Source organism: Nomascus leucogenys, chromosome 19 (assembly GCF_006542625.1).
Source record: "Nomascus leucogenys isolate Asia chromosome 19, Asia_NLE_v1, whole genome shotgun sequence".
In the NCBI taxonomy this organism is placed as follows: Eukaryota; Metazoa; Chordata; class Mammalia; order Primates; family Hylobatidae; genus Nomascus; species Nomascus leucogenys.
In genome coordinates, this window is record NC_044399.1 from 61770429 (window position 1) to 61785521 (window position 15093).

General features: G+C 37.3%; 1 protein-coding gene across 12 annotated transcripts in view; it reads right to left on the reverse strand.

Moving 5' to 3' along the window:
• NCOR1 (nuclear receptor corepressor 1) overlaps positions 1-15093 on the reverse strand; it is a 185631-nt gene that overhangs the window by 126040 nt on the left and 44498 nt on the right. For all 12 annotated transcript variants that reach the window (XM_030799750.1, XM_003262619.4, XM_030799740.1 and 9 more), the window contains exons 4-5: positions 11033-11225; positions 3918-4100 (exon numbers count right to left, since the gene is read on the reverse strand). In XM_030799750.1, the coding sequence (XP_030655610.1) occupies positions 3918-4100; positions 11033-11225 (376 nt within the window). The remainder of the gene's footprint in view (positions 1-3917; positions 4101-11032; positions 11226-15093) is intronic.

A 15093-nucleotide genomic window follows, 5' to 3' on the forward strand; every position in this document is an offset into this window, starting at 1 on the left:
TATCTGCACAAGCAAAAGAAAGATATTTGAAATTCTGAGATCATTTTTATGGTAAAGGGTTCTTCAATGCTTCCCTTTCTTTCCTGCTTAGAGGGCCTTCTTTTAGAATCCTTGTTAAGGAATAAACAAATCACACTTTGTTCTTAGTACCCAAATAGCCCTGGGACAAAACCATTACAATTCAAAGGCTAAAAGCAAACACACACACACACACACACACCCCTACTCCCTCCTCACCTGTTTGTTTTTGTTTTTGTTTTTTGAGACAGAGTCTCACTCTTTTTGCCCAGGCTGGAGTGCAGTGGCACAATCTCAGCTCACTGCAACCTCTACCTCCCGGGTTCAGGTGATTCTCCTGCCTCAGCCTCCCAAGTAGAGTAGCTGGGATTACAGGGGCCCACCACCACGCCCAGCTAATTTTTTGTATTTTTAGTAGAGGTGGGGTTTCGCCATGTTGGGTAGGCTGGTCTCGAACTCCTGACCTCAGGTGATCCAGCCTGCCTTGGCCTCCAAGTGCTGCGATTATAGGTTGAGCCACCGAGCCTGGCCCTGTTTGTTCTTTTACATTAACTTTACAATGTATTTGCCATGTTTTAAAAATAAATTTAATTGGAATTTTAATGAAATTGTATGAGACATGATTTAGTGCAAGATGAACACACATTATTATTACTGTTTCCATCCAGCTATGGCATATTTCTTTGTTTTCTCTAGTTGTCCTTTATATCTCTCAATAAAATTTGTGGCTCTGGTACATTTCATAATAATCATACATTATATTTCATTATTTCTAATTATTATAATGGACTACATGTACATTTACTATGTACCAGATATTATGCAATATATTCATTATCTAAATCCATAAAACAATCATGTGATTTAGTTGGTGTTATTACTAGATTATTACCATTGTACAAGTAAAGAAAATAAAGACAAAAGAAAGAAAAGAAGAGACTCAGCAAAATCAAACCAATAAAGACTTAATTAGAATTGTTGGGCATATAATAAAAATTTAATACAACTCAATGAAAACAAAAAAAAATTTTTTTAAATGACCAGGCAGATTTGAGAAGGAGCCAAACAGAAATTCCAGAAATAAAAACATAATTGTTGAAATTGAAGACAGATTTGACAGCAGATCACATATAATTGAAAAGGAAAATGTAAACTGGAAGACAGGCTGAAGAAATTGCTCTGAATGAAGCCCAAAGAAGTAAAAAATAAGAAGGAGAAACAAGAGACATGGAAGACAAGAGTGATAAGATGTTACAACTAACAGGAATTTCATAAGTAGAACAAGAAACTGTTAGAAAGGTTTTGTAAAAAAAGGTAATGGCTTGGAATTTTCCCAAAGTGATGTAAAACTCCACCCTTCATATTCAGGAATTTCAAGTTGGACAGATTTAAAAGGAAAAAAAAAAAACACCTAAATGTATCATCATAAAAATAACAGAACCCCGAAGAAAAGAGTATGTTGAAAACAACCTGAGAGAAAATTCACATTATCCATGAAAGAATACGGATTTAGACCAAGAGCTAATGTCTTAAAAATGGAAGCAAGAAGACAATGCACTAAGAAAAAATAATCACATACCAAATTAATATATCTTTTAATAAACAGGCCAAATATAAGACAATATTTAAGTCATAAAAACCAAAACAAACACTGAATTTGCCAACTAAGAGACCTTCACTAAAGGAAATTCTAAGAGATGTTCTTCAGTAGAAGGGTGTTCCCCTAGATGGAAGACTTGAGTTACAGGAAGAAATGGAGAGCACGTAAGAAGACAAATATGTAGGTAAACATAAATGAACACTGACTATACAACACGCAGTTTCCAGGGGACTAAGAATAAGATGAGAAGCAAAACTACAAAACTCCTAAAAATAATATAGTAAAATTACCTTAATAACCCCAGGGGGTTTTCATATAAAACCTAAACAAATTCTGTTCACCAAAAAAAACACTATCAGAATCAAAGACCCAAATATAAGGGTAAAACTATAAAATTTGTAGAAGAAAACATAGGTATAAATCTGTGACTGTGAATTAGGCAATGGTTCTTAGATACAACACCAAATGCAAGAGTGACAAAAGGAAAAAACAAACTGGACTTCAACAAAATTCAAAACTTTTGTACATCAAACGATACTATCAGGAAAGTGAAAAGAACCCACAGATCGAGAGAAAATATCTATTAAGTCATACATCTGATGAGGAACTAATGTCCAGAATATGTAAAGAATTCTTAGAATAACAAAAAGACAATCCAATTAAATAATGAACAAACAATCTAAATGAACATTTCTCTAAAAAGATATACAAATGGCCAATCAGCACATGAAAAGATGCTCAACATCATTAGTCATTAAGGATATGCAAATGAAAACTACAACTAGATACCACTTCACATCTCCAAGGATGGCTATATTTTTTTAAAAAAGGAAAATAACAGATGTTGGCAAGGAGGTAGGAAAAAATGGAACCTCCATACACTGCTGGTAAGAATATAAAATGGTACAGAGACTTTGGAAAACAGTTTTGAAGTTCTTCAAAAATTTAAACATAGATTTACCATATGCCCACTCCTAGATATATAAAGAAAATTGTAAAAATACGACCACACAAAAATGAGTACATGAATCTCATCACAATACATTATTAATCATAGTCAAAAAATGAACACAACTCAAATATCCATCAACTAATGAATGGATAAACAAAACATAGTATACTCATGCAATGAGATTCAGGCATAAAAAGTAACGAGGTGCTGAGACAAGATACAACATGGATGAATCAGGACAACATGCTAAATAAATGAAGCCAAATACAAAAGGTCACATATGATTCTGTTTTTTCTGATATGTGGCATATGCTAGTCCATAGAGACAGAGAATAGACTAGTGGTTGCCAGGGGCTGGGGAAAGGGGGAAATGGGGAGTAACTGCTAGTAAGTATGGAGTTTCTTTTTGAAATGATAAAAATGTTCTAGAATTAGAGAGTGGTGATAGCTGTACAACTTTATGAATACATTAAAAGCACTTAAAGCATCTATAGTCCCAGCTACTCGGGAGGCTGTTGCAGGAGAATCGCTTGAACCTGGGAGGCAGAGGATGCAGTGAGCCAAGATCGCACCACTGCACTCCAGCCTCGGTGACAGAGTGAGACTCCAAATCTGGAAAAAAAAAAAAATGCACTAAAATGCACTTAGTGTACACTTAAGAGTGAATACTGGGCTAAAAGTGAAGTGACAGGCCACAAACTAGGCAAATCTGCTATACAGATATCTGACAAGGGACTTCAGGAAATCCTAAAAATTTCAATGACAAAATAGGAGACTATAGACAAAAGACTTGAACAATGCACATAAGGAACCCAAATAACCCATAAACAAATGAAAATAAGCTCAGCCTCCTTCCAAACCACAGAGAAGACTATTTCACATCCAACTGAAAAAACGGTATCAAGTAAAGGCAAAAATGTGTACAAACCGGTACTCACATAAGCTGCCAGTGGGAATGTAAAATGGTATTACTTCTTAGCAAATTTGGTATCATCTATTAAATAGTTCACTGTACATAATCTTGGGCCAAGCACTGCCATTCCTGGGCACAGGCCCTAGAAAATCTCTACATGTGAACCAAAAACCAGCATCATTGTATGGAATAGAAAAAAAAAATCAAAAATAGAATGGACAAACAAATTTCACTCTCTACAATCATATAATCAGACAGTGCAGCAAGGAAAATGAATGAATGTAAGAAAACCACAATAGTAGCAAAAAAACAGCAAGTCAGAATATATAAGGCATGATTCCTTTTATGTAAAGTTTTAAAATATGGAAAACTCAAAAATATCTTCTGTAAGGAGACAAACACATTCTTAGAATATATTAAGCAAAGACATTTACTTGTTTCTTTTTCAGTTTAAGGATCTGCTGTTCTACTTTTGCAATTTCTCGATCTACACGATCCATACTCTGTATTAACTCTTCCTTTGAAAGTTTTGAAGGTGAAGCATTTTGATCATCTCCACATGGTTGCCCCGAAATTGGAGAGGATGGAGCTTCATGTTTGCCTCCGAATGCTGGATCCTTTAGAGAATAAAACCAAGAAAAACAATTTATTTCTCACTAATAGAGTCCAGATTGCCTTAAATGAAAAAGTCAGTTTTAAACCACAGCAGAGCCATATGTACTATGTGTCTAATGAAACTTTTAGTAGTAACTTTCATATTCACATACATGCAAATTCTCACCTCACTTTTATAGTTTAGATATACCATGTACTATTTTGAAGACCCTAAAAGCTATACAAAGTGAGGTGAGTCAGTGTTGATCAGCCTCTAGTATAACAATACTGAAATTATAGAGAATTTATAGGTAAATAATGCAATCATGACAAAGGAAGATACCAGCTTCTCAGCCATTTCCTTGCAATGGCTCTTCAAATGGTCTGAACAACCGGCTGGGAAATAGTATTATTCCAGGTAAAACCTGGTGTCCACCCAACTTAACAACTATAACATGGCCAAGCGTTCCTATCAAAAGTTTTCAGGCTCTCCAAACCAAAACTGAGGTACACAAGTCAGAGAAGTGACCTAGGAAATTCAGTTGCTACTATCTCTAGGCCTACTTTCATAAAGCCCACACTACAGCATACATAACATTTCCTTAGCCAAAAACATCCCATTGTGCCTCCAAATCAGCAGAGCTGTAGCAGAATGACAGCCCCTTCACCCAAAATCCACTACCCTCCAACACACATCCACATACACCCTATTATTTTCCAGTCTGCTGTAAAGACACGAGCAATATTATAAAACAGATAAATTTTAGAGTACTAATTTTACTTAGACTGTGAGAAACCTACAATGAGGGTAGTTCACAGGATTACAGAAGCCTAAAATGTATTAAATAATGATTAAGGAACTGTGAAAAGTCAATAGTTCTGAGTCAAGAATGCATACAGGAGATAACTGGACAGTTGCTTCAAAACACCTTAGTACAGATATTTCAGCTAATATACACTGATGAAAAGCCTCATATTCTGTAATAGTATGCACTGAATCTAAGAGGCCTCTTCTGGGAAAATAAGATTATGGCTATACCCTAAAACCTGTACGATTCTGTAAGGAAAGCACCAATAAAAGCAATAACAACTCTAATAGACTTAACAGAATTAAAGCTCCAGTATCCTTTGCATCTGGCATACAGTCAGTCTTTGGCAGCTTTAAGCCCTAGAGTTTACGATTCCTCTCTTAAGATGTAAATCCTTGAGGTCATTGGCTTCCAAAATAAACCAGTATGTTTCATCTAAATAAAATATCAGTGGCCAGGCACAGTGGCTCATGCCCGTAATCCCAGTACTTTGGGATGCTGAAGCAGACAGATCACAAGGTCAGGAGTTCGAGACCAGCCTGACCAACATGGTGAAACCCCATCTCTACTAAAAAATACAAAAATTAGCTGGGCGTGGTGGTGGGCACTTGTAGTCCCAGCTACTCGGGAGGCTGAGGCAGGAGAATGGCTTGAACCTAGGAGACAGAAGTTGCAGTGAGCCAAAGTTGCAGTGTCACTCCAGCATGGGTGACAGAGCGAGACTCCGTCTCAAAAAAAAAGAAAAAAAAAATCAGATTTGGTGTATAACCATCTTTATCAACCTTTTTTTCTCCCCTTCCCTCCTTTATCAGCGTTAAAAAAAATACAAGGAAATTTGTCTTCACATTGTCTTTTCAATGCTCAAATCTTCACTAACACTGTGAAAAGCACAACAGTTCTTAAATTCACTAAACCAGCTACTACTTGCACTAAATGAAAACTAAATGCAGAATGTTTAAATATTTTTAAGTCTTCATGTATTGTGAAGCCTTTTTCTTTCATTATGAGATGGTGTACTCCTGAGAACTTAGAAATGTTAATGCATAAAGAAAGATCTTTGGTGAACCACCAGGACTTTCATGATACATTAATATCATTCTCCCACTATATGCATATGAGCAAATTTGTGTTACAGAAACATATATAATAGCAAAAGAGATTATATTTTGATTCAGCAGACTTCAAAAGTGCTCCTCAGGTGATTCTGATGCATGCCCAAAGAATTAATATTACAAATGAATATTTTCCACTGACTTCCTTTCTAAATATTAAATAACAAGAAACCAAATCCTCAAGTGCCTACTTATATAACAGGAATAGGATGGTGGATCAAAACAGACAAGATATCTGCCTTCATGAACCTTACAATCTTGGCTTGAAACAGCCAGATACCAATCCTGAAGAAAAAGAATTAGATTCTTACCTCATATCTTACATCAAAAAAAAAGCCAAGTAATAGCAAACATTTATAAGAGGCTTATTAGCAAATCACAAAAAGCCTCAAGTTAAAAAAAAAAAAAAGGATTCACACTATCTTGGGTTCAGGAAGGCCAAAAGCAAAAGATATAAAAGACATTAGTTATTAAAAAAGAGAGATTGATGGATAAAATAAAAAACAATCTTCCGGCCGGGCGCGGTGGCTCACGCTTGTAATCCCAGCACTTTGGGAGGCCGAGGCGGGCGGATCACGAGGTCAGGAGATCGAGACCACGGTGAAACCCTGTCTCTACTAAAAATACAAAAAATTAGCCGGGCGTGGTGGTGGGCGCCTGTAGTCCCAGCTACTCGGAGAGGCTGAGGCAGGAGAATGGCGTGAACCTGGGAGGCAGAGCTTGTAGTGAGCTGAGATTGCGCCACTGCACTCCAGCCTGGGCGACAGAGCAAGACTCCGTCTCAAAAAAAAAAATAACACTCTTCCGCTGGGCACGATGGCTCACACCTGTAATCCCAGCACTTTGGGAGGCCGAGGCGGGCAGATCACTCAAGGTCAGGAGTTCCAGACCAGCCTGGACAACATGGTAAAACCCCATCTCTACTAAAAATACAAAAATCAGCCAGGTGTGGTGGTGTGAGCCTGTAATCCCAGCTACTTGGGAGGCTGAGGCAGAAGAATGGCTTGAACCCGGGAGGCGGAGGTTGCAGTGAGCACAGATGGCACCACTGCACTCCAACCTGGGTGACAGAAGAAGACTCCGTCTCAAAAAAAAAAAGAAAAAACAAAAAAAAAAACCACACACACAAAAACACAATTGTCTGCTTAGCAAAACAGTAATAACAAATTAAAAAGGCAAATGATTAAATAGGAAAACCATTTGCAAAACATGCACTCTAACAACTCAATATAAAATAAACCAACAGGAAAATGGGCAACATATATGAAAAAACAATTTACAAAACAGGAAAAACAACCAATAAACAAATTAAAAAATGTTAAATTTTACTAACAAATAAGTGTAAGTTAAAAACAATCATTCATCAAATTAACAATCTTTTTGTTAAACAATAGACATGTGGTGTCAGCAAGGATAAAAAAGAAGTGGGTACCTTTATTTATTTTTATTTTTATTTTTTGAGATGAAGTCTCACTCTTGTCCCCCAGGCTGGAGGGCAATGGCGCAATCTCAGCTCACTGCAACCTCCGCCTCCCAGGTTCAAGCGATTCTCTTGCCTCAGCCTCCTGAGTAGCTGGGATTACAGGCGCTTGCCACCACGCCCGGCTAATTTTTGTATTTTTAGTAGAGACGGGGTTTCATCATGTTGGCCAGGCTGGTCTCGAACTCCTGACCTCTGGCGATCCACCCGCCTCGGCCTCCCAAAGTGCTGGGATTACAGGCATGAGCCACCGCACCCGGCCAAGAAGCGGGTACCTTTATACACTGCTGTCAGGAGTTAAGAACTGGCCCTACTCTTTTGCAGGACAATCTGGAAATACCCATTGTACCTTAAAAATCAACCTGGTCTGTAATTAATCATCCTAAAAGAAATCTACCTTAAGGAAATAAGTAATAATGTATACAAATAATCAACCTAAATAATGTATGGGCCAGCTGCAGTGGCTCATGCCTATAATCCCAGCACATGGGGAGGCCAAGGCAGGCAGATCACCTGAGGTCAGGAGTACGAGACCAGCCTGGCCAACATTGTGAAACCTCATCTCCACTAAAAATACAAAAATTAGCTGAACTTGGTGGCGTGCGCCTGTAGTCCCAGCTACTCAGGAGGCTGAGGCAGGAGAATTGCTGGGAGGTATAGGTTGCAGTAAGCCAAGATCGCACCACTGCACTCCACCCTGGGCAACAAAGTGAGACTCCGTCTCAAAAAAAAAACAATGCATGTCACAACACCGTACTTCTGAACAAACAGGTAACCTAAATGTATGACGATTGATTAAATAAATAACTTTAATCAATGAACTTTATTTATTCATATGTGGAATACTAAGTAGCCACTAACAATACAGTTGTAAACTTACCGGCACAAAAAGAAGCTAAGCACGTATTTAAGCAAAAGTAAAGTTAAACAGAATGTACAAAGTGAGCACATTAAAATATTCATACGGGCTGACTCTGGATACACTGCCTATGGGTTAGCCCTGTTCCACAAGGAGCAGCAAAAACAAAAAACAAACAAAAAAAACCATAAAATTAAATAAAATTAAAATTAAAATAATACACATACAAATAGGGAAGAATCAACATGAAAATGTTAATAACTTTTAAGTGGTAAACTATAGGTAATTTTTTCTTTCAAGCTTATTTAACTCTTCTATAAATGATATACCTAGGCTTAACATTTAAAAAAAATCTAACAAATGTTAGTTCTTTTTAAATCCTTACTTCTGGAGGTGGGCAGTTGGGAGAGAATGGGGAGAGGGAGATGGAAGGAGAAGTATTAGTTAGTAGTAGTAGTCATGGTTTACACTTTAGAGGAAAAAAGGCAGGACTAGAGTCAGGGGTCCTGGGTTAATTCCAACTCAGGAGGTACTACCTAGGTCACTTAATTTTTCTGAACATCCAGTTTCTCAACTATAACATGGAAATGGGTCACACTACAACACAACACATCCCATTTTAATGAATGAGTTTTTAAGACACTTTTCTGCTAAAAAACAAAATTCTATAGTTATAAATTACATTTGTGGTAATGTATTCAGCCATGGAAGATGACCTTTATTCACTATATTTTTAAATTTCTTTTTTTTAATGCAGCAGAACATTTCTTATAAACCCCACAGACTACTGTATGATAAAGATATTTCACACGATAAGGTGGGTCACAAAACACCTAGAAGCTTAGCTAATTTCTAGCTTACGGCAAAGAATTTTTCCCCATCCAACTTACTATTTTGAAAAATTTCAAATTTACTTGAAAGTTGAAGGAACAGTATAATGGACACTCATTTATCCTTCATCTAGATTCACCAGTAGTTAACATTTTCACATATTTGCTTTCTGTGTGTGTCTGGGTGTTAGTGTGTGTGTATAACTTCATTTTAGCTGAACTATTTGCAAATAAACTGCAGATACATTTACTAATCTTTTAAATTACTCTTCATTGCATAAAAACTCAAAGAAAATGTGTGGGTACTTATTTATCTGCTATCAGGGAAGAAAGGGCAATTAGGCATAAAGGTTAATAAACAGAAAAAAGATCTGATGGCAGTAAAAACATTTTAAACTTCAGTATGCTTTAAAAAAAGAAAAACTGAAACAAAAAGACACTGGGAAAAATATTAGCATATGTTGGTAAAAAGGTTAACACTTTACTGTTAAGAGTTTTTGAAATTAATTTATTCTTTCTATGACAAATATTTATTCTATATCTACCAAGTGTCAGGCATGTCCTAATCTGCAGAATTAATAATAAGCAAAGCAGAGAGTTGAGAAAGGTAAACATAGGCTGGGCGCGGTGGCTCACGCCTGTAATCCCAGCACTTTGGGAGGCCGAGATGGGCGGATCACAAGGTCAGGAGTTCAAGAGACCAGCCTGGCCAACATGGTGAAACCCTGTCTCTACTGAAAATACAAAAATTAGCTGGGCATGGTGGTGCATCCCTGTAATCCCAGCTACTCAGGAGGCTGAGGCAGGAAAATTGCTTGAACCAGGACCCAGGAGGCACAGGTTGCAGTGAGCCGAGATCGCGCCACTGCACTCCAGCCTGGGGTACAGAGCGAGACTCCATCTCAAAAAAAAAAGAAAAAGGTAAACATAGCAATAAAACAAGGACATACTACATGAGCAAACATTTCACAAAAAATGGGTAAATAAAAATAAGTGCATAGGGAAAGTTCTTAATAGAACTCACATTGTTTGAAATGTCACAAAATATAGCTAAATATTAAAACGTGTTATCTTTGTACAGCATGGCACCTATAGCTAATAATATGTATTATATACTTAAAAATTGCTAAGAGTGGATTTTAAATGTTCTTACCACCAAAAAAATAACTATGTGAGGTGATGAATATGTTAATTAGCTTGATGTGTTTCCCAATGTATACATATATCAAAATATCACACTGTATAAATATCACCATAAATATAAATATCACCATAAATATACACAATTTTTATCCCACAATAAAACTGGGGGAGGGTCGTTATCTCCAAGTTACAGGATTACAGGTAACTTTTTTCCTCTTTATTTTCCAAGTTTTCTATAAGTATGTATTACTTATATAAATTAGGAACAATTTTCTTTTGTATAAAACTTATAAGCACAATCCAACCTTACCTGGACTTGTTTTCTCCCATATAGCAGTTAATAAACTGCTACTAAATTTAAGGGGCTTATTTAAAATTTAATTAAGATTTAACAAAACTAGTAGTCTTGAGTACCTCTAACCACATTTTATAGCCAGCAAGCCAGGAAAAAAATGCTTGAGCATTATTTAATAGAAATTCTTCTTTATGGGAGCAGTCTTCTTGGATTGTTTTCACTTACCAAAAAGGCAAAAGTGCTCACTTTAGCAGTCTGGAGCACTCATCTGTGGTTTCTAGTTTTGTTTAACAAAATTTTTACTTTCCCATACCACTAACCTTTAGAGACTGGCGTAATTGGACTTTCTTTGAGGTGCTATGCATGAGTATAACTAAATAAACATTACAAACCTACAACTCTACAGGGTAAGAGAACAAATATTTACCTTCTTAGCATCTGCAGAAGCCCTCAGCCCTTCTGGCAGTGGGTGCACTAAAGGCAAAACCGCAGCACTGACACGCTGAAAATGAGAATCAGAAACCTGTTCCAGACGTGGTCGCTTCGATTCCAGTGAATCATGATCCACTGGGGATGGGCCTGGATGAAACGGTTCATAACTAGTTCTCCTTTCTTGAGGCCTAATACATACAAAGAAAATAAACACTTGAAAATTTGTAAGTGATGTACAACTCCCTGCTAACATCCCTGGTTAGACTTTGAAATAATAAATGAAAAAGTCATGCTTACATTCAAAGTGAATCCATACCCCTTCTGTTCCTACCCCCAAAGAATATATACCTCACTACACTACCATTAAACTTCTAGTCTAATTTTTAAAAAAGGTTTGAATTAGCTGGGCGTGGTAGCGGGTGCCTGTAATCCCAGCTACTCGGGGGGCTGAGGCAGGAGAATTGCTTGAACCTGGGAGGTGGAGGTTGCAGTGAGCTGAGATCGAGCCACTGCACTCCAGCCCGGGCAACAATGTGAGACTCTGTCTTAAAACAACAACAAAAAAAAGGTTTGGGGGGAGGGTTAAAAACTAATCTAGAAGTGAAAGACAAAACAAAACATTTGCAGAAAGTTTAGTTGCTGAAGAATATAAACTATTATTTTTAAATGTTAAAATGCCATAATAATTAAATTTGGGATAATATAAACCAGAAGAGCCACCATTTTTCAACCAATAGTAAAAACAAGCAAGAAATAAAAATCTCCCAGCTATTGCTACATAGAAAGAGAAATGACTTCAGTTATGAGGTACCATTCAGTCTTAAAGACAAGTCTCTTGAGGAGAAATCCAACATTGCTTCTAAAACATCATCCTGGCCCCAAAAACATGTATTCTGTCTAGCTTCCCTAAATACATGACTTGAAGATCAGAATCTTTCATTTCTTTACAGGATGTATTGTTGAGTCCTGCTCGTGAGTGCTCACTAAGTTGACTTTTCATTTTCTACCAGGTGTTTACAGAGGTGATATTGTATCTCATGGCCAACCTGTAAACTAATGCTTTGCAAAGCAGTATTTCATTGAAAACAGAATCGCTGGGTTTCATATTGAGGAAAGACAATGAAATGAATGCTAAATTCCTTTTTTGTTTGTTTATTTGTTTTTTGAGGCCCAGGCTGGAGTGCCCCATCTCGGCTCACTGCAACCTCCACCTCCTAGATTCAAGTGATTCTCCTGCCTCAGCCTCCCCGGTAGCTGGGATTACAGGTGCGAGCCACCATGCCAGGCTAATTTTTGTAGAGATGAGGTCTCGCTATGTTGCCTAGGCTGGTCTCAAACTCCTGAGCTAAGCAATCCACCTGCCTCAGCCTCCCAAAGTGCCACTGCACCTGGCCTGAATGCTAAATTCTGTAAAATTATTATACTTCAAAATTTTAAATCTCATTCAACACATAGAATCCCATTATCTTAAAATTCAGAGTGACATCACAAAAAATGGTGCAGTGGGAAACTTCAGGAACAAGACAAAGATGACTGCATTCACCATTTATATTCAATACGGTATTGGAAATTACTGTCAGAGCACTGGGAAAGAAAAAGAAATAAAAGGTATCCAAATTAAAAAGAAATAAGCATTTTTATTCAAGACAACATGATTCCATATGTAGCACCCTAAAGAATCAGCAAAAAAAACTATTAGAGCTAACAAATAAGTACATCAAAGTTGCAGGATACAAAATCAACACACAAAACTCAGTTGTATTCTATACAGTAGCATTAAACAATCCAAACATGAAACTTAAAAAACAATACATTTATGCTGGGTGCAGTGGCTCACGCCTGTCATCCCAGCACTTTGGGAGGCCAGGGCGTGTGGATCATCTGAGGTCAGGAGTTCGAGACCAGTCTGACCAACATGGAGAAAAACCCATCTCTACTAAAAAATACAAAATTAGTCGGACGTGGTGGTGCACGCCTGCAATCCCAGCTACTCGGGAGGCTGAGGCGGAAGAATCACTTGAACCTGGGAGGCAGAGGTTGCAGTGAGCCGAGATCATGCCATTACACTCCAGCATGGGCAACAGGAGCGAAACTCCATCTCAAAAAAAGCAATACATTTATAAGAGCACCCAAAAGAACATAGCTAGGAATAAATATGACCAAGGAGGCTTACAACTTTAAACACTGAAAACCACAAAACATTGCTCAAAGAAATAAAAGACTTAATACATAGTAAGAAATCTCAAATTCATATGTCAGAAGACAATGTCATTAAATGACAATACTACACAAAGCAACCTGTGGATTCAATGTAATCTCTAACAAATGCCATTGGCTTTTTTTGCAGAAATAGAAAAACATCATAAAATTCATATGGAATCTCAAGGGATTACAAACAGCCAAACAATCTTGGTAAAGAACAAAGTTGGAAAACTCACACTCCACCTTTTAAAGCTTACTACAAAGCTATTATAATCAAAAGATTCATCCTCCACTAAGGCCAGGGGTAATCTACCCAAGTAATGCCTTAGCTGGACTTCTGCCCTCAGTTGCCCCCTCAGCTAGAACATAACCTACAAAAGCATAATTTTCAAGTATTACATTTCATTTCCAGCAACTCTGCCTCTGAGATTTATCAAAGCTAGAAGGTGAGGCATACCATACGCAGTACTGGAGAAGAAACTAAGGTACCAAGGAACAGGACAACTAAGAAAACAATGAGTATGGAATGCTCTTTTTCTATCTAGAAATCAGACTACTTCCCATTTCAGCCGGCCAATCCTTTTTAGAAGAACAAACCTACTCAGCCATAAATAAATACATAATTTAATGTATAAAATCTCAGAAATTTAAATAAACTACAAAAATCTTTGCTAAGTACAATTTAATATTAGGAGTTCTGGTAGAACTAAGCATGAAATCTCCAATTTAAATTAATGTATTTGCCTTTTAAAATTAACACCAGTAGAATGGTACACTTTGAAAACAATCTGGTAATTTCTCAAATAGTTAAATAAACATAGAGTTACCATATGACCCAGCAATTCCACTCCTAGGTATCTAACCAGCAGAAAGGAAAATATACGTACAAACAAAAACTTGTACATGAATGTTCACAGCAGAATTATTCACAATTGTCAAAAAGTAAAAATGACCAAACACCCATCAGCTGATAAAAATAAACAAACTGTGGTATACAAAAAAAAAAAAAAAACCTAACAGCAAATTTTCACATAAAGAAATCTTTGTAGGGCCCGATGCCGTGGCTCACACCTATAATCCCAAGACTTTGGGAGGCCAAGGTAAGTGGATCACTTGAGGTCAGGAGTTCGAGACCAGCCTGGCCAACAAGGCGAAAGCCCGTCTCTACAAAAAATATAAAAATTAGCCAGGCGTGGTGGCGCGTGCATGTAGTCCCAGCTACTCGGGAACCTGAGGCAGGAGAATCGCTTGAACCCGGGCAGAGGTTGCAGGGAGTCAAGATCACGCCACTGCACAACACAACAGTCTGGGTGACAGAGCGAGACTCATGCCTTAAAAAAAAAAAAACTGTAGGCTTGCAAACTTTGTAGAGTTCCCCATTTTACTGACTTTCGTCATCTTGTAACACCATCTTTAAACATCTTTAAAACAAATTAAAATTACAAAACACATTTAAATAACTATACTTTATCATTTGAATTTTAAAGAATTTTAAAGCAGTCTGATTTCTTGCTAAAAGAGAATGTTCCATACTCAATGTTTTTCTTAATTTTCCTGTGCCCTGGTTGCCGGATGTAGTGGCTCACACGTTTCCCATCACTTTAGGGGGCCAAGGCAGGAGGGTTGCTTGATGCTGGGAGTTTGAGACCAGTCCGGGCAACATAGCAACTCTGTCTCTACAAAAATAAAAAATTTGTCAGGCACAATGCCATGTGCCTGTAATCCAAGCTACTCAGAAGACTGAGGCAGGAGGATCACTTGAACCCAGGAGTTTGGAGACTTTGTCTCTTTAAAAAAAAAAAAAAAAAAAAAAAAAAAGGATGGGTTTATGGCTAACTACCAATCCTCTTACCA